Source organism: Tauraco erythrolophus, chromosome 24 (genome assembly GCF_009769465.1).
Source record: "Tauraco erythrolophus isolate bTauEry1 chromosome 24, bTauEry1.pri, whole genome shotgun sequence".
NCBI classification, from domain to species: domain Eukaryota; kingdom Metazoa; phylum Chordata; class Aves; order Musophagiformes; family Musophagidae; genus Tauraco; species Tauraco erythrolophus.
In genome coordinates this window covers 7,597,081-7,619,304 of record NC_141488.1, presented here as the reverse complement: position 1 = coordinate 7,619,304, position 22,224 = coordinate 7,597,081, and the positions used below count along the sequence as shown (strand labels likewise).

The 22,224-nt window shown below is 67.2% G+C and overlaps 2 protein-coding genes across 5 annotated transcripts in view; both read right to left on the bottom strand.

Moving 5' to 3' along the window:
* The window catches only part of THRAP3 (thyroid hormone receptor associated protein 3), a 30,867-nt gene extending 25,298 nt beyond the window's left edge, over positions 1-5,569 (bottom strand). For all 4 annotated transcript variants that reach the window (XM_086626278.1, XM_086626277.1, XM_086626279.1 and 1 more), the window contains exons 1-2: positions 5,532-5,569; positions 807-872 (exon numbers count right to left, since the gene is read on the bottom strand). The gene's annotated coding sequence lies outside the window, so the exon portion shown is untranslated. The remainder of the gene's footprint in view (positions 1-806; positions 873-5,531) is intronic.
* Positions 5,570-6,449: 880 nt separating this feature from the next.
* Positions 6,450-21,628, bottom strand: MAP7D1 (MAP7 domain containing 1). The gene is made up of 18 exons (XM_086625910.1): positions 21,562-21,628; positions 14,308-14,949; positions 14,098-14,166; positions 13,265-13,428; positions 12,857-12,971; positions 11,090-11,200; positions 9,442-9,564; positions 9,158-9,300; positions 8,898-9,031; positions 8,541-8,800; positions 8,273-8,465; positions 8,048-8,207; positions 7,536-7,640; positions 7,360-7,413; positions 7,191-7,248; positions 6,937-7,054; positions 6,662-6,860; positions 6,450-6,572 (listed from the first exon to the last, which is right to left on the bottom strand). The coding sequence occupies exons 1-18, from the start codon at positions 21,626-21,628 to the stop codon at positions 6,450-6,452; spliced, it is 2,838 nt and encodes a 945-aa protein (XP_086482036.1).
* Between the last annotated feature and the right edge of the window lie 596 nt (positions 21,629-22,224).

Here is a 22,224-nt window from a genome sequence, read left to right as displayed (position 1 = left end):
CCATCCCCAGGAAACTTCCCAATTTACGATGAGTGTGACGTTAGGTGGTGTGGAACGCCCACTTGCCAATTTAAGTGTCCGTCGCCCTGGCCACACTCCCCCCAGGTTCCTGGACATCCAGATCACCATCAAACCAAGCTGAAAAGTCCTTGATCACTGTGGACACCTACATACACAGCTGTCTACAAACTAAACCAAAGCGTCTTATCGAGTTTTTCCTCACCTAATCGGGTGCTGCAGTCGTCTTAAAGATGCAGCTTACTTTAGAAACATAGCTTTTCTGAACAGAAAAACTAATCCTGTGATTCTATCCCAGTGAAACCAGGACATCCCCATGTAGCAATGGAAGAATAAACTGTGGCCTCCAGTGAAGTTTTCAACTCTCAGGTCACGGCAGTCTGGAAACCACGCTCCCCAGGCCAGTATGGCCTTTGTTAGAGGGAGCACAACGCACTCAAAAACGTGAAAGTTATGCTTCCAAAGAAACAGCAAGTAATGTAACAAACAACTGAATCTGGGGCTCCTTGGACTATCTTCTGAAATACATGGCACAGTTAAAGCCAGAACCAAATCTGTCCTGAAGCATTACTACTCTTCACACATTTAACCCATGAAAATACACGCTCGGTAGCTTTCAGTTAAAAGGTGCAAAAAGCAAAACCATTCACACATTTATTCTCAAGCCAACCCTTGATTGAACTTGAATCTTGTTACCTCAGGGGAAAACAAGGAAAAGTATTTCCATGGCTTGGTATAACATTAAAACATTTTTCAGACAGAGAGTTTTCAGTGCTGAGCTTACTTACCTTACACACGTCTCCCATCAATTATGTTTCTGAATACTGCTTTATTAGAAGCAATTGAGCTCTCACCTAAGTAAAAAAAAAGAAAACCAAATTTAAACCAACCAAGATACTGGCAAATCCTCACATTTTACAAGTACAGGAAAGGATTCTGATTTTAGCCATTCATCCCAGCACCGTTTCCCAGTAAAAAAACAAGGCTGCCAGAATTATTTAACCTAATCAGATAGTGCACACGCAGATCCTTAACTCAGGAAACTGATCTCGCCCACAGCCCTGTAAGAGCAATTAACTGTTACAATTTACAGATACATGGCCCCAAATAACCAGTATACACCCCTGCAAGGGGTACAGCCCCTGTTACGGCATTAATGAGTTAACGGCATTAATATTCAGCCTAATTCCTTTGAGAACAGAATTCCAGCTTAATCCCCCCGCTCCCCCCCAATCCGTCACCCGTCGTGCTCTGGGAGCAGAGAAACCTGTGAGTTACCTGCCCGGCTCTCCTCCTGCCTCTCCCTGGAGCACAGGCACCAGGGAAGCGCGGGCAGCAGCGGGCCGTGCGTGGCACAGCAACGCCGGCGTTACGGCGGGGGCGCGGGGGCTGTGCAGCTGCCTGACACTGCAGATCACGGCAGGCTAAAAACGGCTGGATGACGAGCTCGGAGGTGAAGCGATGAGCGGCGCGCTCGCCCTTGCACCAAAGGAGTAGTAGCTACGAGCAGGGCTTGGCGAGGGGCCTCCTTCCGTACAACGCGGGAGAAACGCACAAAGTATTTTCACGTGTGGAAGGGAAAAGGGAAACTTCCTTGGGCAGCAAACTACACCCACCCCCTCACCCCCTGAGGGCCCAGCGTGCCCGCCTTCCCGCGGCGAGGCTGCTGTCATCTCCGTGAGCTTTTTTTTTATTACTTTTTTTTTATGGAGGTGACAGCTTCCGGTTACCATGGAGCGGAACAGCGCAAACACCATTCTCAGCTGGCACGAAATGTAATCCCCTGGGCTCACTATTCATAGCCCTGACATGACAACGCTAAATTCAGCAGGAACTCTTAACTTTCCCAAACCTGATGGCAGTGCCCACCTCCACCATGTGCCCGTTTCTCTGAGCAGAGGGGAAGGACATTTGCCGTGAGGGTACGAGAGACTCCAGACCTGCAAAGCCGTCGCGTCGCCCAGAGACAAAATGGCACCTCCTTCTTCGGCGCGACTCCAGCAGGACCGGAGGGGACAAGGGGAGCCCTTGTGCTCAATCTGACACCTTCTCCTCACCGTGGGGCCCCTCACAGGAACCCACCACAGAGTTCTAAGGCACGGTCCCAGCCTTGCCCAGCAGCGGGTGTTTGCTGAACCACAGCCCACCAGTACAGGAACAGGGGGCGGTTCAAAGCACAAATAAGGTGCCACGCACGGAGTAAGGCGGCACAACCCCCGTGCCCACCTTCAGCTGTTCACACCACCTTGCAGAGTACCTTGCACAAGCCCCCCAGGGAGCCAGCCCAGCTTTCCCAGTGAACACCACTATCCCTCTCCTTCAATGCCCATGGCCTGAACCATACGGATAAATCCACGGCAGGAATCCTGCCGCACAGAGGAACCATCTGTGTCTCCATAACTCAGAGGAAACCACGTTCCTGTACTGGCACATGCAGCCATTAAACACTGCTCAGGATATCATGAACTTTCCCAGATATGGAAAAAAGTTCAAGGGTTATGCTGCTGCTCAAACAATTGACAAGTTCCAACACAGCAAACTGTCACTTTGCAAAGACAAAGCTAAGTGAGCTAAAAAAAGATAAAATCATCAAGCTCCTGGCAAAACCGCACCATTCTTTCAGGGAGCTAGTGATACAACTCCAAAGGGAACACCAGGGTTTTACAACAAACAGCATCCTCAGGCTTAACCAGCCCAGCTCCGTCCTTCCAAGGCCTTGCAAAGCAAGATTTTTTTTTACAATAGAGAAAGTGGGAACAGGTGAAAAAAACATTTCAGTCTGCTGACTTGCACGGATTGTCACCTATTTTATATCCTGGTGTTTTATACATGCAACATTTTTGTTTTCTAAACCAACAACCATGTCAGAAGATGTTCACCAACTTTTCTGAAGCACATCAATCCCAAACACCTGAACCCACAGGACAGGGGCCTGGCTTGAATGACTGTTTTCTTAAATAGTTTACACGGCTTAAATGAGCCAAAGGAACCAGCAGACAGCTACATTACACTGTCATAACCCCACGAGAACAGCCAGTTAATTTACAATACACACGACAAAACTTCACCTTCATTAAACAGAGTTAGAAACAGCACACGGCTGCTCTGACATCCCAGCGCACAGGGAAACCTGCTTCCATCCAGTGCTTAGCGAGAGACACAAAGACACAGAGCTCGCAGAGAGACGGGAAATAGCAAGGGAGGAAAAAGCAGAAGACACCAGAGCATAACTCAGCAGAAACACAAGGCAGGGACTCATGGCCACACACTCCTGCCCAGGGAACGGTGCAGCGCCGCAGCCGTCCGTCCTCTCGGACTCCCCGCGCTGAGATCACCCGCTCTCACGTGTCACGAACGCCAACTCTGAGAGACATCCCAGGACACCAAGGCCCATCTCAGGAGCAGTATTTTGAACTGGCAGTGTCGGCTTCTTAAGGACTCCAGAGATAACTCTTCAAACTGACTTCTCAGACGTGCCCCTCCCTCTTCCTGCTAAGTGGCAACAACTAATTCAGTCCGGAGGGTGCAAAAAAAAAAAACAACCTACAGCAAGACCCAAAGCAAACTTAGACACAATCACAAGAGCCTAGACTCCACAGAGCATCCCATGTCACAAGAACATGCATTTTAGAAGCTCTGCACAATAACTGCCTTATTTTGTCCCCTTCCCTGCTGTGAGATTGTGTAACTCACGGCGCAGTTCGAAGGCAGCCATTTCCTCACCCCGTGCTCCGTGCTGGCCGCCTGCACAGTGCCAGAGCAAGTGCACAGAGGAGCTACTCAACGCCCCAGGAGAAGGCACTGTTGTGTCCAAACATTCGTTTTTTTCTGTCTCTACAATATACTCCCTTAAAAGCAACCTGAGAGGCTAAGCTCCCAGACCTCTCTCTCCAAAGGACTGGAAATGAGGTTATGCAACACGAACCCAAAGAACAGATCTGCTCTTCAGCCACAGGCACATTGCAAACACACCTAAAACGTCACACTGGCCTCACCACAAACACTGACACAACCATCTGCCTTTGCTGCTAGCGAGGAGGAACGCTGCAAGAGCCCTCTGCAGAGAGGGACTGGATTATTCCATCGTCTGTGCTCTTAGGAAGGAGCATCCTGAAACCGTCCACTTGCTGATGTGCCCCTGCAGCCTCTCACACGTGCACTCCGTGCAGCGCTGCCGCGGGAGCGACAGGTAAAGGATTCTCCTCCCACCACCAGCTATAAGACAGCCTGTAACGTTTTCCAAACGGCTTTACACGTTGTTTATTTCAATGAACAACTCTGTTCTTATGGCACGGCATCAGACACGTCACCGCACACTGAAACCCAAGAACGAGCACCCCACCTCTGACAAGCCCTGAGGAAACGCTGTTGCACACACACCACCACCCACTCCTCCTCTACACAGTCCTTACATGCAGGAGCAGACAGAAGTGAACCTGCACTTCCCCAGGCTGCTACACGGAGTACTGCTTACTCCAAACTCAACATACCACCTTCCGGCATGTAAACGCACTCAGAGAGACGTTCAAGAGGCAATTACAGAGACAATCATCTTGTGGAGACTTTGGAATATATTTATAGCAGCTTCAAACGCATTAACCTCCCTAAACCAAGAGCAGCTAGGGAAAGGGGCCCTCACCAGCCCACTGAAAATGAAGACTTGGGGCTCACACGTGTCGCTGTGCCCCTGCAGAGCCCATTGTGCTGCATCACCTGAGCTTCTACCAAGCTCCACTTTCACACAGGAAGATGCAGAGCGGGGAATGCAAGTGAACAAACCCATCGTGCTGAGCACCAGTGCGAGAGTCCCGTGAAAGCTGCGCAGTACCGGGGGTTCAGCCCCAGTTCACGGGGTCACAGCTGCGGCCCGCACAAGCTGCTCCCCCTGGAAGCTGCCGCTGCTCCCAGCGCGGCGGGCCCAGTGCCCTCGACCTCCTCCCTCGGGAATACAGGCAGAGCCTCCGGTGCCGGTGACCCCAGTCAAGGGGGGAAACCTCCGCGGACGGGTCGAAGGCCCGAAGTGGGGGAGGAATCCTCGGGGACGGAGCCCAGAGGCCTGGACGGAGGACAGGAATCCGCCGGAAGGGGCTGGGCCAAGGCAGGGGGATGAGTCCCCGGGGACAGGCCCGGGCCGGGCCGGGACAAGGGCGGCCTCCAGGCACAGGCCCGGGCCGGCCCCAGGGACGCGAGGAGGCGGCGCGAGGCCTGGCCCGGCGCAGCCACGAGGCCCTGCTCGGGCCGGGCCCAGGGCGGCCCCGGGAGCGACCCGCGCCGCGTTCCAGCCCCGGCCGGGGGGCCCGGGGCCGCGCCCGGCACGTGGCGGCCGCCGAGGGGCTGAGGCCCGGGCGGGGAACAAGGCCCGGCCGGGGCGGGCGGCGCGGCCGCAGAGGGCCTCGGTGCGAGGCGGGGCGAGGGGAGGGGAGGGGAAGAGAAGAGCGAGGTGGCGGGAAGCGGGGCCGGGCCCCCCCGCGCCCGCCCGGCCCGGGCCCGGGCCCGGGCCCGCTCGCACTCACCGGACCCCGCTCCGCCCGCGGCCTCCGCAGCGCCAGGCGCCTCCGCCTCCTCCGCACGCACTTCCGCTTCGCGCCCGCCCGCTGCCCGCGCGCGGGGGCTGCCGGGAGCCGCAGTCCGACCCCGCGCCGCGCCCATTGGCTGGCGGCGTCACGCTGACTACACCCCCCAGCGGCCTCAGCGCGGAGCTTTACGTCATTTCCGACTCCTCCTCAGCCCGCCCCTGGCGCCACGGAGAGGGCGGGGCTTCCGGGGACAGGGGCGGGGCTACGGCGGCGCCGGCGGGAAATGGCGGCGCAGGCGATGGCGCGGGCCGCGCCTTCCCCTGCCCTGCCCGGCTCCCCGGCGCTCCCGCCGGTCGGGCCCTGCGGGTGCTCGGCGGCGTAGGAGCCCGGCTCTTCCCGCCTGCACCGGGCCGGTTGCGGTTCCCTGCCGCTCCCGCCGAGCGCGGCGGTTCCCGCCCCCCGGGACACGGAGGCACGGCGAGCGCGGTTGTCCGCTTTTATTGTCGGCGAAGGTTGTCCGGATGCATAACACTGTCACAACGGCACGGAGAGCGGCGCGGGAGCACCCGCGGGCACGCAGACACCCGCGGGCACAGGGGGATAGGCGGCGACCTGCCCCCGGCCGGGCTGCGCCCCCCGCCCCGCCAGCCCCGGGCCGGGCCAGGCGCCCCCGGTGCCCGCCGAGCTCTATTTACAGTATTCACATACGTTGTACCCAGCGAGTTAAATAACTACATCGTTACACCACACGTGGGGGCGGCCCTGGCGGCTGCTGGGGCGGGGGTGTCAGTCTGATAAGGTGCGTGTTTAAAAAAAAAAACAAAACAACAAAAACGAAATAAGAACAAAGAGAGAAACCAGGCGTCCCCGCAGCGGGCAGGGGGCTGGCGGCCGCCTCGCCAGGGTCCCGGGCCGTCATGGCAGCGGCGGGCGGTGAGGAGCAGCGAGGTTCTTCTGACGACAGCTACGGTTCTGCGCGGGCGACGTGTGCGGTGGCACCGCGGGGACGTCTGCCAGGGGCTGGCCCTCACAGCACCTCTGCGGGAGCAGGGGGGGGACGGCGGTGAGACCGGGCAGCCGTGGCATCACCCCGGCCCCCCGTGTGCCTCCCGCCTCTCACCTGTCACCTGGGGGGGTTTGACCACCGCCTGCTTGAGGAAGGGCTCCTTCTCGCCGAAGGGGATGATGCTGCCAGGGCTGCCGCCGTGATGGGAGAGCTCCAGCAGCTCCTGCGGCCCCCCCGTGCCCGAGAAGCCATTCTCGTGCTTGCCAGGCTGCACGCCGTTCACCAGTGGCGCCGGGGATGCCGCCTCCTTGGCCGGGGAGCTGGGGGGCGGGTGGCTGGAGTCAGCCACAGCTCTGCTGCCCCCCGGCCCCCCCCCCCCGCCGCCCCTGCGCTCACCTGGGCTGCAGCCCCTCACCGGCCAGGCCCTTCTGTCCCCCCGGCGTCCCTGCGCTCGGCGTCTCCGTCTCAGGGAGTTCCTCCTCCTTCGGCATTGGCCCCGCACGTTTCTCGCGGCCTGGGGGTGTCGGCAGAGCCCCCCGCTCAGCCACGGCCCCAGGCGGGAGCACGGCGGGGGGAGCTGGACAGAGCGGTGGCTCCCGGGACCCCGGGCACCCCGGAGGTGCAGCAGGCTGCGGGAAGGGGCCGCGTACCTGGGGCATCCTCCGGCTCGGCTGCTTTCCCATTCACCACCTTCTTGTCCTCCTTCTTCTGCAGGGAGAGGAGAGCCGTGAGGGGCAGTGGCGGCGCTGGGCAGGGGTGGGAGGGTCTGCAGGGTCCCCCACATCCCCAGGTGCCTCGGGGCAGGGGACAGGCACCCACCTTAGCATCCGCTGCGTCCGATTTGCGCGTCCTCTTCATGATCTCCTCCAGGCGCTGCGGGACAGAGAGGGGCTCATGCACCGCCCTCACCAGCAGCACCTGCCTGGCGTGCTGGGCAGGACTTGCAGAGGAAGCCCCAGCTGTGCCACGGGCCCAAGGGTGCCCCCAGTCCTCACCTTCTTCCTCTCCAGCCGCTCCTGCTCCTCACGCTGGAAGTGCTTCTCGCGCTCCAGGCGCTGCCGCTCAGCCTCCTCGCGTGCCCTCGCCTCGGCCTCTTCCCTCTGCGGCACAGCGGGGCAGCAGGGGACGGATGGGACAGGGCACAGATGGATGGGACGGGGCAGGGATGGTGGGGATGGGGCACGGATGGATGGGATGGGGTAGGGATGGTGGGGATGGGGCACGGATGGATGGGACGGGGCAGGGATGGTGGGGATGGGGCACAGATGGATGGGATGGGGCAGGGATGGTGGGGACGGGCTGCTCGGGTGGCTCAGCACGACCCTGCCCCACGTCCCCTCCTGCCACCCTGAGCATGGAGGGGCTGTGCTGGTCCTCACCCCGGCATCCGGCTGGGGTGGGGGCCACAGGACAGCATCCCTGCCGTCCCCATCCATCTCTGCCGTTATCCCCCATCCCACCCCGCCTGCCCTGCAGCCCCTCGCCCCTGCACCCTGCCACCCCGGACCTGTCTCTGCAGCCGCTCCGTCTCCTCCCGCTCAGCCCGTGCCCTCTCCTGGGCCTCGCGCTCCTCCTGCAGCCGCCGTTCCTCCTCCCGCTGGCGTGCCAGGGCCTCCCTGCGGGTCTGCTCCGCCGCCGCCTGCTGCGCCCGCTCCTCCTGCAGCCGCCTGCAGGGACGGAGCCCTCAGCAAGGTGGGGGGCTGTGGCCGGGGGCTGGGGGGGCAGCACCCACCTCTCCCGCTCCTCCTGCTCCCGGCGCTCCCGCTCCTCGCGCTCCCGCTGCTCACGGGCCTGGCGCCGCTTCTCCGACAGCAGCCGGGCAGCCTCCTCCCGGTCTGTGGTACCCGCTGAGGGTCTGCCCGGGGGGGTAGCTGGCACAGGGGGGGTGGATGGCACAGGGCCGGGGGCTGCAGGGGCCAGGGGTGCTGCGGGGTGCATGCAGTGTCAGTGCTGCTCCTGCTTCCCCCAGCCCCACTGCCCCACAGCCGTCCCGGACCCACCTGCTGTTGGCTCTGCGGGCACCTTGGGGGGCTCAGATGGGGCCGCGGGCGTCGGGCCCCGCTCCTCCTCCTTCCTCTCGCGTGCCTTCGCCTGGCCCTCCTGCTCCCCCCGCTCCCCCCGGGCCCTGGCCCGCACCTTGGGAGAGGAGTGGGCGCTGCGGGGCAGGGGTGGCTTGTGGGGGGAGCCGAGGGCCGGGCTGGGGGATGCTGGACGGGCTTTGAGGGTGGCAGGGGACGAGGGACGGTTCTTGGGGCCGGGGCTGCAAAGGAAGCAAGAGATGGCATCAGCGGGGCGGGGGCAGCCCCCACGGTGGCAGGACGGGGGCACGGGCAGCTCCTGTGACGGTGGGTCCCTACCTGGTGTCTGCTGCGGGCAGGAGCCGGGGCTGTGCCGCCGGCAGCGACTGCCGCTTCTTGAGGCTGCGCTCGCGGGACAGGGCGCTGCGCTCCTTGGCGTTCTCCCGCTCCTTCTCCTTCTTCTCCTTCTTCTTCTGCTCCGCCGGGGAGAGACAGAGACAGCGTCAGCGTCAGCGTCGGGTGCCCTGGCTCAGCTGCGAGCCATGTGGTGCCCCGCGGCTGCCCTGGCGCCGAGGGTCCCCAGGGGAGGTGGCGCTCACGGGTGAGGACTCGGTCCTGCGGCGCGGCGTCACGTCGGGGCTGCCGGCGGTCCCCTTCCGCCTCTCCCAGCAGCGGTGCTGCAGGCGGTGGTTGTGGCAGGGGCTGAGGGGGCTGGCAGAGGCCGAGCGGGGGCACACGGGCACTGGGGGTAGGAGCAACCGCACTGTCAGGACGGAGCCCGCATGGCACCGGCACCAGCTGTCCGCTGGCTTCAGGCTCCCTCGTCCCAGGCACCTGCCTGTGCCAGGACCCGTGTGGCCCCGTGCCCCTCCCCAGCGCTCACCCTGCTCCTTGCCGTTCCCAGCCAGCGTCACGGCGCTCCGGCTGCGCGCGAGGAAGGACAGGGTGGGCGTCATCAGCCGGTCCACGATGCTGCTCTCCCACGGGCTCAGCTGCAAGCTCCGGTCTGGGGAGGGAGAAGGGCCCTTAGTGCACCCCCGAGACCCTGGGCGCCTGCCCCAGCCCCCAGCCCCGCGGCCGCCCGCCGGGAGGGAGCAGCCATGCGGCTGCAGCAAGGCCAGGGCACATGCGCAGCCCCGGGAGTGCCCGAAGCTCGGCCACGCTGGGGAGGGTCCCCACTGCCCCGCACGGCTGGCTGTGCAGGACGAGGGGCCGTGCGGGCACAGGCGTGGGTGGGCAGCTGGGTGCCTGCAGGACGCTGCTATGGCACCACGACGATGGTGTCCCCGTGCCTCACGGACACCCCAGCCACCGTGCACCCACAGCGAGTGGCACCAACGGCACCGGGGTGCAACCCTGCTGGCAGCAGCCCCATCCACTCTGGTCTCTCCTTGTGCCCGGCGCTGGCACGCACCCTCCCTGTGCCCCTGCCCTGCTGTGATCGAGCCCCAGCACGCTGCACCTGCTGCAGGGACACCGCAGCATGCCCTCACCCTGAGGGAGCCGTGCCGAAGTCGCCAAGCATGCCACAGGAGCCAGGCCAGGCTCCTGGCACCCAAGGAACAGCGGTCCCTGGCCATGCTGCCAGCTCAGCTGGGCACGGGGCTGCCACTGGCTGCCCTCCAGCACGTTGCCAGCACCGAACACCCCATGGGTGTGCGGGAAGCACCCACAGAGCCCCTCAGCCCCTCTCCGCTGGGGCCACCGATTAGGCCAGGAGCAGCACCTGCTGCCAGGAGGGAGAAAACGGCGGAGGGGACAGGGCATCGGGTGTGGCACTGGCCCAGGGAGATGCTGCTCCCACCCAGGCGGTGCCAAGAGCCCCTGGGTGCCTCTCCCTGAGCTGAGCCCCCAGTGCGGGGCTGGCAGGAGCCGCCTGCGTCATCACCGCCGGCAGCCACCCGCGTCAGCTGCTCCGGCTATTTATACCCGGCCGGGAAGGCGCGCGCCCATCGCCAGGCAACCCCGAAACACAACAGCAGCCCCGGCGCTGGACGCATCCCTCCGGCGTGGCCGGCAGCCTCGGGCAGCTCGCCCAGGGCCAGGACATCCTCACAGCACCCGACACAGCACCGCACCCACGGCGCCCCGTGGCACCCAGCCCTGGGTGCCCATGGGGACTGGCGTCAGGGTGGTGGGCACCAGCAGCGTGCCCAGCCCTAGGAGAGTCCGGTGATGGGCAGCATTGCTCTGCAGCTGCAGCTGCACCCACCGGCGCTGCCCTGGGGCAGGGAGCCAGGGCTCCCTGTCCTGGCACCCCGCAGGGCTGCCACCACCCAGTCGCTTCTCCTCCTCCTCCTCCTCCTCCTCCTCCTTCTCCTGCTCCTCGTCCCATCCTGCACGCAGCCTCAAGGAGCCGCCAGCCGGCTCCAGCCTCCTCCCGCAAACAGCAAACGGCTTCTCCTCTCTCCGCGGGCACCATGCGGCAAGGCAGGGCCTGGGGACGGGGGACCCTGTCCTCGGGGGTCCCCAGCGCTGGGCGGGGGCCGGGCTGTGCCCCCTGCGCTGGGGCAAACGCAAAGGGCTCTTACTTCTACTGGGAGAGTTCCAGAGGGTGGCGGAGGATTTGGAGAGCCGCTTGTTGATTATAGAGTCGACGTGTTTGGGGAGGTTTACAGCGGACACCGAGCACCGGCTCGCACCTGGAGGAGGGAAAAGACACAAGGGCATTAAGGTCCTGGGCCGGGGCTGGGCCCCCCGCATGCAGCATGCACAGCCGCGCCGGGCACTGGGGCAGGAGTGGGAGGACGTGGCACGGAGAGTGGGGCCGGGAGATGCTGGTATCCGGGGACATCACATGTGGCACTGGCATCTGGCACCGCACAGTGCCTGAGCCCTGGGGCGTCATGCTGGGATCATGCAGGGATCTCATCCGCCGGGAGCCAGGGCAGCTCCTGGGCCCCGCCATGCCAGGCCCCCCTCAAGTTCTGCTTTCCAGAACTGGGAGCCGGGTGGCCAGGGACACTGGCAGCACCGGGCGAGCAGCCAGCCCGGGGGAGAAGGTTGAGGGCAGCACATCCAGACAGACATGGGACAACGCTCACACCGGTGCCAGGTCCCTACAGCAGTGCCAGGAGGGTGCCGGTGGCTGGCAGAGCCTCCACAGGGTGCCAGGACCCCTCTGCCCCAGCCTGGCTCCTCTGGAGGGAATGGCCAGAGGACATCACTGCTGGCAGAGGTGGCAGCCAGGAGATCGGCGAGCGAGAGTGCCAGCAGTGGCTCTGGCAGCGCGTCCCACGTGGGAGTGGCAGGGGAAAGTGTACCCTTGCCGGAACCTGCTGGGTGCTGCACCACAGACACACAAGTCTGTCCCTGAACGTGCCACAAGCCACAGCTGGGCACATGGTGCCCATACGCATAGCCTATCTGGGCACAGCTGGCTACACAACACCGGTACGCGCAGCCCGGCCGGGCACAGCCAGACACGTGGTGCCCTTACACACGTGGTGCCAGGCACAGCCAGGCACACAACACCAGTACGCGCAGCCCAGCCAGGCACAGCCAGGGCTGCCACAGCTGCCCTGTGGCACAAGTGGGGCAGTCAGGCCCCGGGGGGCACAGCGCTCCCCTCCGTGCCATCAGCCTGCCATCGGACACGCCAGGCAGTGCCAGCACCTGCCCACGCAGCCCTGTCCCCTCGGCGGTCAGGGGACGGGGAGACTTCCACATGCCCAACACCGGTGCCGAGCGCCACGAGGTGTCCCCAAGGAGAGGGGTCGGCTGGGCTCAGTGCTCCTGCTGTGGGGCAGTGGGCACGGCTGAGCCTCCAGCAGCCGCCCCAGGGGCACGGCACGGCACAGCGAGGCACGGCACGGCCATACACACCCAGGAGCACACACAGCCACGGTCACCCCCACCTTGGGGCTGGAGGGGCCAAATGCTGCCCCCAGCCAGCCTGGATACACACCGCAGCACAGACCCCAACAAGAGACAGCAACGGCCTTGCACAGCTGCACAACCCGTGCCCAGCTGGCAGAGACCAGGCAGCGTGGCCACGGGTCCCCGCAGGCAGCCAGGGCTGTCCCTGAGCATGGCTCTGTGCAGAACAGGGACCGTGACGCAGCCTCCACCTTACGTCCGGCCTGAGGGACACGGTGCCACGAGAGCGGGTAAAAGCCAAGGGACCCCAATGGGCCCTGGCACAGCCTGGCACAGCCCGCGGTGACAGCAGCATGACCGCATGGCCGCGCGGAGTTTGGGGGTCTCACCCTCCTTGCAGAGAGCACCGCAGAGCCGTGCCCAGCCGCCCCCGCCAGAGCCACGGGGCCGTGGGTGCCCTCGCCCAGCCTGGCACTCACCATCCTTGTGTGCAGGGGAGCCGTGGTGCAGGGCCCCAGCCCAGGACCACCGCTGCTGCCGGATCTCTGCCCACGTCTTCTTGGCCGACCGCTGGATCGCCGCCTCGTAGCGCTCCTGCCCAAGGGAGAGGGATGGGTGAGGCTGGCAGCCGCGGGAATGAGGCAGGGACTGGCCGGAGCTGCCTGGCACACGGATACCGCAGCGATGGAGATGCTTGCAGGGAGATGGGGCAGAGAAGGAGTTGGGCACCGCAGAGGCTCTGCACCATGAAGGATGTGCCCCGCGGAGGACGGGCACGGTGAGCAGCTCCCGAAGGGCTGCTGGAGCCACAGGGTCTCCCCAGGGAGCGCATCCCCAGCCTGCCACCCTGACCCCCACCCGCTGCGCCCGTGATGCCCCATCCCCACCTTGTTCTTCTCCAGCTTCTGCCTCTGCCTCTCCTCCAGGACGGCGCGGCGCTTCTCCGCCTTCAGCCGCTGCTCCTCCAGGCGCTTGCGGCGCTCCTCCAGCTGCTTCTCCCGCAGCAGCCTGGCCTTCTCCTCCTTCTCCAGCCACAGCACCCGCTTGGCGGCTGCGGGAGGGAGCCGGGGCGGAGGGGTCGCACCCAAGGCAGCGCCCCAGCGAGCCCCGCGATCAGAACGCGTGCCCGTGCCAGCGGCGTGGGGCCGAGGGCTGGCTCCGGCCAGGGCACGCGGCTGGGCTCCCCGGGCGCGCGGGGGCAGGCGGCATCGCGGCCGGCCGGCGAGGGAGGGGTTTGGGCGAGGACAAAAGGGAGGCCGGGAGCCCGCCGAGCCGCGCCGGCAAACAATGGGGGAATGAGGGTGGAAAGAGCGCGGGGACGAGGAGGCCCCATGCGCGGCGCGGGGGCCCCGCTCGCCCGCCACCCCGACCTGCTGCGGGGCTGCTGGCAGCTGCCTGCTGCTGCCTGCACACAGGGGAGAGCCGGGCACTGGGCTGTGGCACCCGCACAGACCATGGGCACTCATGTGCCCAGGGGGCACTCGGACCGTTGGGAGCAGCCGGGGAGCGTGGCAGCAAGGGCAGTGGCGTGCCCGGGGCCAGAGCTGTCAGCACAGCAGCTCCTGCCCGGGCTCAGCTCATGGCAGCTAATGGGATTGGGATTGCCCATGACCCGGCAAAGCTCCTTAGCTCCTGCCTCCCCCCCCAGCCACTTTCCCTCCTGGCACGCATCCGGGGGCTCGGTGGCCCCACATCCCACCCCGTGCCCCCAGCCCCATACCCAGGTACTTGGCCCGCTCCTCGCGCCGCTCCTTCGCCTGCTTGTGCCTCGCCTGGGCTTTCTGGGCATCTGCAGTGGGGAGAGACGGTCAGAGCAGCGCCCGGACCCCCAGCCCAGTGCTGTGCCAGCACCGGCCGGGCACGGAGGCACTCAGCAGTGCCCACGGGGTGCAGCATCCCTGGAGCACCCCTGGCCCCCCCTGGCACCTACCTTGCTTGGGTCTGGGGCTGGCGGCAGGAGCTGGTGAGGCTGTGGCTGGGGTGGTGCGGTCACTCCGGGGGGGCATGTCCTTCGAGGGCCCGGCTGTGCCACCCGGGGGGCTCTTGGCATCGGAGGGGGCCCCTTCGCGTGCAGCCGGGGCTGGAGGACTGCTCCCACGGGGCAGCGTCTCTGCCGGGCAAGGGGCTGCGGCGGGGGGGCCAGGGACGGGCTGGCCGGCAGCACAGGGACGTGCCTCTTCTTTGGGGTGCTCCGTCGCAGGGGGCTGGGGGGGCCCGGGGGGGGAGGTGTCACACCATGGGGGCACGCTCTCTGCCGAGGGGGCTGTGGCTGTAGGGATGGGGGAGACGGGCTGTCCCGACGGCGTCGCAGCTGGAGGGACGGGTCGGTCACGCTGCGGGGTGCTGCTCTCGGGCGGGGGTGTCACGGCTGGGGGGCCGGGGCAGACGGGCTGCCCAGAGGGGGTCACGGCTGCAGGGACGGGCAAGATGGTCTTTTCGGAGGGGCTGATGGCCAGAGGGATGGGTCGGTCCTGCTGCGGCGGGGAGCGCTCTCCCTGCAGGGCGTCCCCAGGCGAGGGGGGCAGCGAGGTGGGGGGGGGCACGCTGTCTCCCATCAGGGACGGTGGCTTCCCTGCAACACAAGCAGAGCAGAACAGTGTCACTCGGGGGGAGCCTGGGGCAGCCCCGTCCCCCGCAAACGCAGCCCTCGGGAGCAAGGCTGTCCCTGCCCACAGGGGCTGCAGATCCCCCAGGTCCCCCCGAGAAGGCAGCAGGACCCCCACCCAAGCCCTGCTGCTGCCCCTGTCTCGGGGGGCACCCATGCCACCCCACAGTGGGTGCCAGGCACCGGGTGCACAATGCACAGAGTGCCCGGCCAGGGCTCTGCCAGGCACCACAACCACAAAGCCGCCCTTCTTCCCGTGGCAGCTGCCACCCCGGCCCCACCACGGGGGGACGCGAGGATGGAGACCCCACGCAGGCACGGAGACCCAGGCGCTTCCCCGACGCTCTCCCCGGAGGATGCGAGGCCGCTTCCGCTGGCGCTCATGGCACAGCCGGCGGCAGGATGGGCGCGGGCCCCACGGCCTGACGTCACCGCCGTGGCCCACGTCCCCCCGCGCCGCACCGTGCCGCGGCCGGGCTCGCGCATCGCCATGAACTCACGGCCCAGGAATGCACACGAGGCCACCGCTGCCAGCAAACAGCCCCCTCCCCGCACAGCGCCCGGCTGCTTGCCCTGCCATGGGGCAGGCGGGGGGCATGGTGCCTCGAGGGCAGCAGCCCAGGGAAGCGCCCACCCTGTCCCGGCCAGTCCCAGGGAACCCAGCAGGTGGGAAGCCCGGGGTGCCCGCTGCACGCCCCGGTGATGGGGATGCGGTGCCAGCCGCCAGCCGCCCTGTGAAGCCACAGCATGTGCCCTCCGCAAAAGCGTCTGTGCCAGGACTGCCCGCGGTGCCCAGCAGCGGTGAACCCCCCCCGGCCCCCGCTAACCAGTCCTTTGCAAACGCACCTGGGGCACGTGCCGGGATGGCAGCTCTGACCCCGCGCAGCGCAGTGCTCTCACTCCTGCCTGCACATGATGCCCGACCTGCACCGGGGCCATGGGCACCTGGCTCCAGCACCACAGGCACGGCTGCAGCGTGTGGCCCCAGCTCCGGTGGTGTGGGATGGCAGGAACACCAGCGACGGGCACACGCCAGCCCCGGCGAGCAGCTCTCACCGCGGGTGATGTCATGGCCCGGGCTCGGCCGTGTTTGCAGAGCTCTCCACGATAACTGGCGAGGGGCAAAGTGTGGGCTCCGCAAACACGGCCCGGCGCCGCTCCTCCACCCCACGCCGGAGCCCGCCGCGCTGGGGGCAGCCCCAGGCTCCAGGGAAGGCACCGCCAGCCCCCCCTGCACTGCAGACATGAGTGCACCCCATGCATGGGTACCATGCTGTGGTACCACAGCACCCACACTGGGTGCAGCACCCACAGCAGCACCCACATGCCCAGGGAGGGGCTGGGGTCCTGCTGCAGCCCCCCAGCAGGCCAGGGCTCATGCCAGCAGGATTCACCCACCGCAGGCTCCACAGGGGACACAGCCAGCCCCAGCCCCCCTGCAGCCCCGCGCAGCCTTCCGGGTATTTTCTGCCACAGGAAGCCGGCCCATCCCCTGGCCCTGATCCTGCACATCCCGCATCCCCACAACTGCACCCCGCAAGCTGGGCATGAGTCTGATGTGCGACCAGGAAGGTGCCAGGGCTGCAGCCAGGGGTCCCCTGCCCTGTCCTCCCAGGGCCTCCTCAGGTTGGCACCTGTGGGCAGGGAGTCTTGGCAGCCCCCAGGTGCCAGCTCTGAGGACAATACCTGCAGGGGCACTGCATGTGTCCTGTCCGGGAGGGGTGACCCCCTGGGAGTGCTGCGGCGGCACAGCCGGGCACTGCCCGCAGGGCTACCAGCCGAGCAAAAGCTCCAAGGGCAGGGTGACGGCCCTGAGCAGATGGGAACACCGCCTGGAGCCCCGGACATGTGGGAAGTGGTATGGGGGGATGGCAGGTGCCTCCTGCCACCCCACGCCACCAGGCATGGAGCCCTGGGTGCAGCTCTCGGCAGGATCCAGAGGGACAACAGTGCCCGTGGCCAGGGCAGGGCTGCCAAGCACAGCCAAAACCCCCATGCACGGCCAGGGCCAGCCCTGCCGCCATCTGTCCCTGTCGCTGCTCCAGCGCGGCAGCTGCCCTGAAACCCAACGCTGCCTGCGCCCAGGCGGCGCGGGCGTCCCCTCTCCCCCGGCCGGGGCATTCCGCAGGGGATTAGCTCCCCGGCCCCCCAGACACACGGGCACGGCTCTCCTGCAGCCCCCAGCCCAGGCGAGCCTGCGCAGCACCAGCCCCGTTGCCAGCACTGGGATGGCGCTGTGCCCAGCCACGGGCTGTGGCCATGGGGCAAGGTGCTGCCCCTCGACGCCAGAGTCACCCTGCCCATCCCGGCTCCTCTCATGGGTCTGTGTGGCACCAGCACCCGCGCCACCGAGCACCACCCGTACCTCTGACCCGGCGCGGTGCTGCTCTGTGGCCGGCACATGGCTGGGGATGCTCAGCCAGGCAGAGGCAAATTCCCCGGTGCCATGAAGCGAGAGCACATCGAGGCCCCGCGGGGCGCTCCGGTCAGAAGGCGAGCAGCCCTCGTTAACCGTCCGCCGCGCACCCCCGCGGGGCGCTTCCCATGGAGGCGGGGGGCACCCGCCGCGCTTTCACCTCAGCTCCCCCCTGGCCGCCGTATCCTCACGTACTCGCTCAGCAGCACGGCCGGGGCTTGCCATGGGCTGCTCCACGTGCAGCACCCGCCTGGGGCTGGGGGCATCAGACAGTGATGACCCCCACCCCGGGAGGAGAGGAGGGCACCAGCGCCCGGCGGGTGCACCCCGGCCACCCTGGCCATTGCACAAGTCCCTGCAATGCCCAGGGACAAGGTCCCGAGGGGAACCCCAGCCCTGAGAGCCACCGCTGGCTCTGCAGGGCTGCTCCCTGCACCCCGTGGGGACACCCGTGCACCCAGCGTGCCCTCGGGCCCTTCCCGCTGTGGCTGGTTTCCAGCTGCCTCCCCCCTGCCCCATGGCCATGCCAGAGGAGGGGGAAGGATGGGTCCGTGGGGCCTCTCCGCATGGCCAACAGGTCTGGTGCTGAGCGGGGAGGCAGCCGTTGCTCCGCAGGTGCTGGTGTCCAGCATGGAGAGTGTCTGCCCGAGGCCACTGGAGAGCCATGGGGTGCACAGGGGTGCCCAGAGCCCTGGGGGTGCCCCCGATCCCACCTTACCTCGCCATGTCTGAGATGTGCGCTGGAGCTGAGCCCTGCCCCGTCCCACCCAGCTCCCGGGATTCCCTGGCGCTGCAGCACCCTCACACCTGGATGACAGAGACAGTGAGCAAGCGTCCCTGGCACATCCCTGGCACATCCTGGCTGCAGGCGCAGCGCTGATGCACACCCTCGGCCCCAGCTCGCATGCATGGGCAGGGAGACACGGGAAATGCACAGAACAAGCACCAGCAGCCATGCATCGCGAGAGTGCCCAGTGCCACCCTGGCAGCCGCTGACAGCAATGACACCCAGTTCCCCGTGGGGGGTCCATGGTGCTGCCACCCACAGCCACCCGCACCCTGGCTGCAGGCAGCACGGGTGCTGTAGCCCAAGGCCGGCTCCTCTCCTCGCCGGCTCAGAGCCAGCAAAACGCAGCCAGCAGTGCCAGGGCAGGTGAGGCATCGTCCCACAGTGCCCCACACGCTGCCTGCAGCCCCACTTTGGGGACGGACCTCGAGGGCCAAGCAGGAGCAGGCAGGATGGGCACAGGCAGCAGGGCAGGGCTGGTGCAGCCGGATGCCCACGGTGGGTGCCAGCCAGGAGGAAGGGGCATGGCAAGGCATTGCCCACCTGGCTGGGGCCACACTGCCTGTGCCACGCTACTCCTTGGAAGGCTGATTTGGGAGGGGGCTGCACCCACTACCCAGTCTCCCCCAACAGAGGACCAGCACCACCTTCCCAGGGTCCGTACCCCGCCAAGGCATCGGGACAGGGGGCATGGGGGCAGCCACAGGGGAACCGTGCCAGCCCTCGGCGGAGGCCGCCAAGCTCCTGCGGCTCAGCACCCAGCCAGCGGTGACGTGCCGAGCTGGAGAGCAACAAGGGGAACTTGGGAGATGGGATCTCGTGGCCAGAGCGGGGCCAGAGCCGGGGGGTTTCCAGGGTTTAAAATACACACGGAGCAAAGAGCCTGAGCTGCCGCTGCGCCCCGGCACCCCCACGGCAAACTTTCCGTTTGTCTGCGGTCACGGCACAGCCCCCAACGGACCGAGGGCAGGGGCAGGCAGCACCTGCCTACCATCCATCTGGGCAGCGCCAGCAGTGGCGACAGGAGGTGCCCTCGTCCTTGGGGCGACCCGCGCGGAGCTGCCAACGCCAAGGGCAGCCGGCCCAGCCGCGCTCCTGAAAACCTGTCTGCTAGCATCACACCGGGAAAACAGAAACCTGGCTCGAAGGCAGGGCCTGCCGGGATCCGGCCTCTGGGGGAGCAGGTGCCCAGCACCTCCAGAAAATGAGTCCTGAGCCTCACAACGCGGATGGGGGCACCTACCGGGGCTGGGGCTGTGCAGGATCCGGCTCTGGTCCCAGCAGGCTGCCTGCGCCGTGCCCGTCCCTGCTCCGAGCCCTCCAACGCACGAGAGCTGCGCTAACTATTTTGGACATGGCACCACGGGACTGTCACATCACCGCTCCGCACGTCGCATCACGTTGCTCTGACGGTTTCGCAGCAGCGGCTCTGCTGGCGTCCCTGCGCTGGGAGAGCTCCCGAGCTGCCCGCTCCCAAACACAGGCACTGGCTGCCAACCAGCTCACCCTGCACCCTCTCTCTCTGCCGTGCCAAGGGAGCCAGGCTGGAAGAGCCAGGAGAACCCGGATAAGAATGAAGTCCTGCCTGCTCCCTGCCTCAGTCCTTGCTTCTCTGCCCACCCGTGGGGCAGCATCCCACCTGGGCAGCTCCTTGAGGCAGCACCCTGTCCCATCTGCTCTCCGTGAGCTCCTGCTGCCCCAGTGCCACCGGCTGCCCCACACCACGGTGGGTCCCAGTCCCTGGAGTGAAATCCTGTCCCCGTTGGCAGCCAGGACATGGCACACTGGCGGGCCGTGGGCTCCAACCAGCAGGACAGGGAGCAGCCCGGCCGCGCGAGTCACCCAAACGAGAAGGATGGGGACGGTCCCTGGAGCGGGACCCCCGGTGCCATCCTGTGCTCACGGGAGAGCAGCAGGGTCCTCCCCGCGCCGGGGAACCGAACGGCCCGGGGGGCGCGGGATGCCCGGCTGGCCGCAGGAGAGGCCAGCGCGGCCGGGAGCGGCTGGTCCTCCCTCCCCGGGCAGCGATGGCACCGGGAGGGAAGAACCGGCCGACACGGGCGGGACCCGGACGACATGTCTGCAGCGCGGCCGGGGAACCGGAGCCGGTTCGTTCGAGAGCTGCCGCTAAAGGGCGAGCGGCATTCCGGCACGGCCGGGAGCGATCCCGCCCCGCCCGCCAGGGCCCGGGAGGCCGCGGGCGATGGGTCGCGGTGCGGCGGCGGGCACCGGGGCCGAGGGGGAGGGGAGCTGCCTCTTCTCTTCCTCCGTCGGTGGGAAGCGGCTCCGCCGCCGAGCCCTGCTTAGTCACAGCCCCGCGCCGAGGGCGAGCGGCCCGGCGGGGCCAAAGAGCGCCTGGCTGGAGCCCTGCGGGCAAGAGCCAAAACAAACGCTCGCTCGGAGACTCGGTCCCGCCGGCCGCCGCCCTCCCCGGTTCGCCGAGCGGCAGAGTTCATCCCGGGGCAGCGCCGGGACCGGCCTGCCTGGGACCCCCCAGATCCCGCGGCGGGGGCGAGCGCATCCGGCCCCGGGCAGGCGGGACGGGCCGCGGCCGTGACCCCGGCAGAACCGGGGCGCGGACCCCAGGGCCCCCCACGCCCCGCAGCACGAGTGGGGCTGCCCGGGCAGGCAGGAACCCCCGCCGCGCCGCGGAGCAGCTGCCGGGAGAGGGCAGCGGGACTCGGCACCGCATGCGGCAGCGGGGCCCTGCCCGCCGGGACCCCCGGCAGCGGCGGATGCGGGGGCTCGGGGCCTGGCCGGCATCTCCCACCGGCTGGCGGGGAAGAGCCAGGGCAGCGGCAGGCGCCGCCGCCCCGGACACCCCCGCCATGGCGGGGCCGCCCCCGGGAGGGCTCCCCAAGGGCAGCTCCCCCTGCACCCCCCCGGCGGGGACGGGGGTTGCGCGGCTCCGTCCCACCCCAAGATGGAGGGGCCGTGCCCGGGCTTTGTCCGTTCCGGGAAGATCCGCTCGCCCCGGCCGCTCCCGGCCGCCCCGGCCCCGGCAGCGCGGCCCCCCGGCTCCTCCACCGCCCCCCCGGGCCCCCGCCCCGCTCTGCCGCCCGAGCGGCTCCGCGGGCGGCCCCGCCGCATCCTCCGGGCCCGGCGCAGCGCCCCGCTCCCCACCGCCGCGGCATCCCCGCCGGCATCCCCCACGGCGGGATCCGGCAGCCCCCAGGACCGGGTCCCGCACCCCCCAGGGCCGCATCGCGCTCCCCCCACGGCCGGATCCCGCTCCCCGCCGCGGCCCGGCTCCCGCCTCCCCCATGGCCGCATCCTGCGCCCCGACTCCGGCGCGGCCCCGCGGTGCGGGAAGGGGCCTGGGCGCCCGCCGGTGCCGGAGCCGGGACCGGGGCCGGTCCCCGCCGCGGAGCCTTACCCTGGGCCGGCTGGGGCTGGGGCTGGGGCTGGGGCTGCGGCTCCCGCCCGGCGCGGCTCCTCTCCATGGCGTGGCGGGGAGGCGCAGAGGGTTGGCCGAGCCGCGCCGAGCCGAGCCGCGCCGCCCCGCTCCCCCCGGCCCGGCGGGGGAGGACGCACGGCGCTCCCCGCCCCGGCCCCGGCTGCGCATCCCGCCCGGCCCCGCGGCCCCGGGCTGGGGGGAGTGGGAAAGCAGGGGATGCGCTGCCCGGGCTGGCCTCTCCCCTGCGCCAAACGCGGCCCCGCAGCTCCGGCCTGGCACCGCTGCCATCCCCCGGGGCGTCGGCCACCCTCCCCAGGGCTGGGACCCCATGCCCATCACCCCGGCCTCAGGCCTGCCATGCTGAGTATCCCCTAGCTTTACTCCGGCACTCGCCCATCTCCAGCCCCTCCTTTCCCAGAATTTGAGGCTTGCACCCACCCTTCCTGCTCCCCCTCCCCCCCCCCATTTTATGATGCTCTGATCACTTGCAAAGTGCTGGCCCTGCAGCAGACACCCCCTGACCCCCCCCTGCACTGGAGCCACGGCCAGCACTGCTCGGACCAGCTGTCCCATTTCCAGGCACCCCAAAAGAGACATTGATGTCCCGTCCCGGAGCCCCACCTCGGCTGCTCGCGAGGCCTC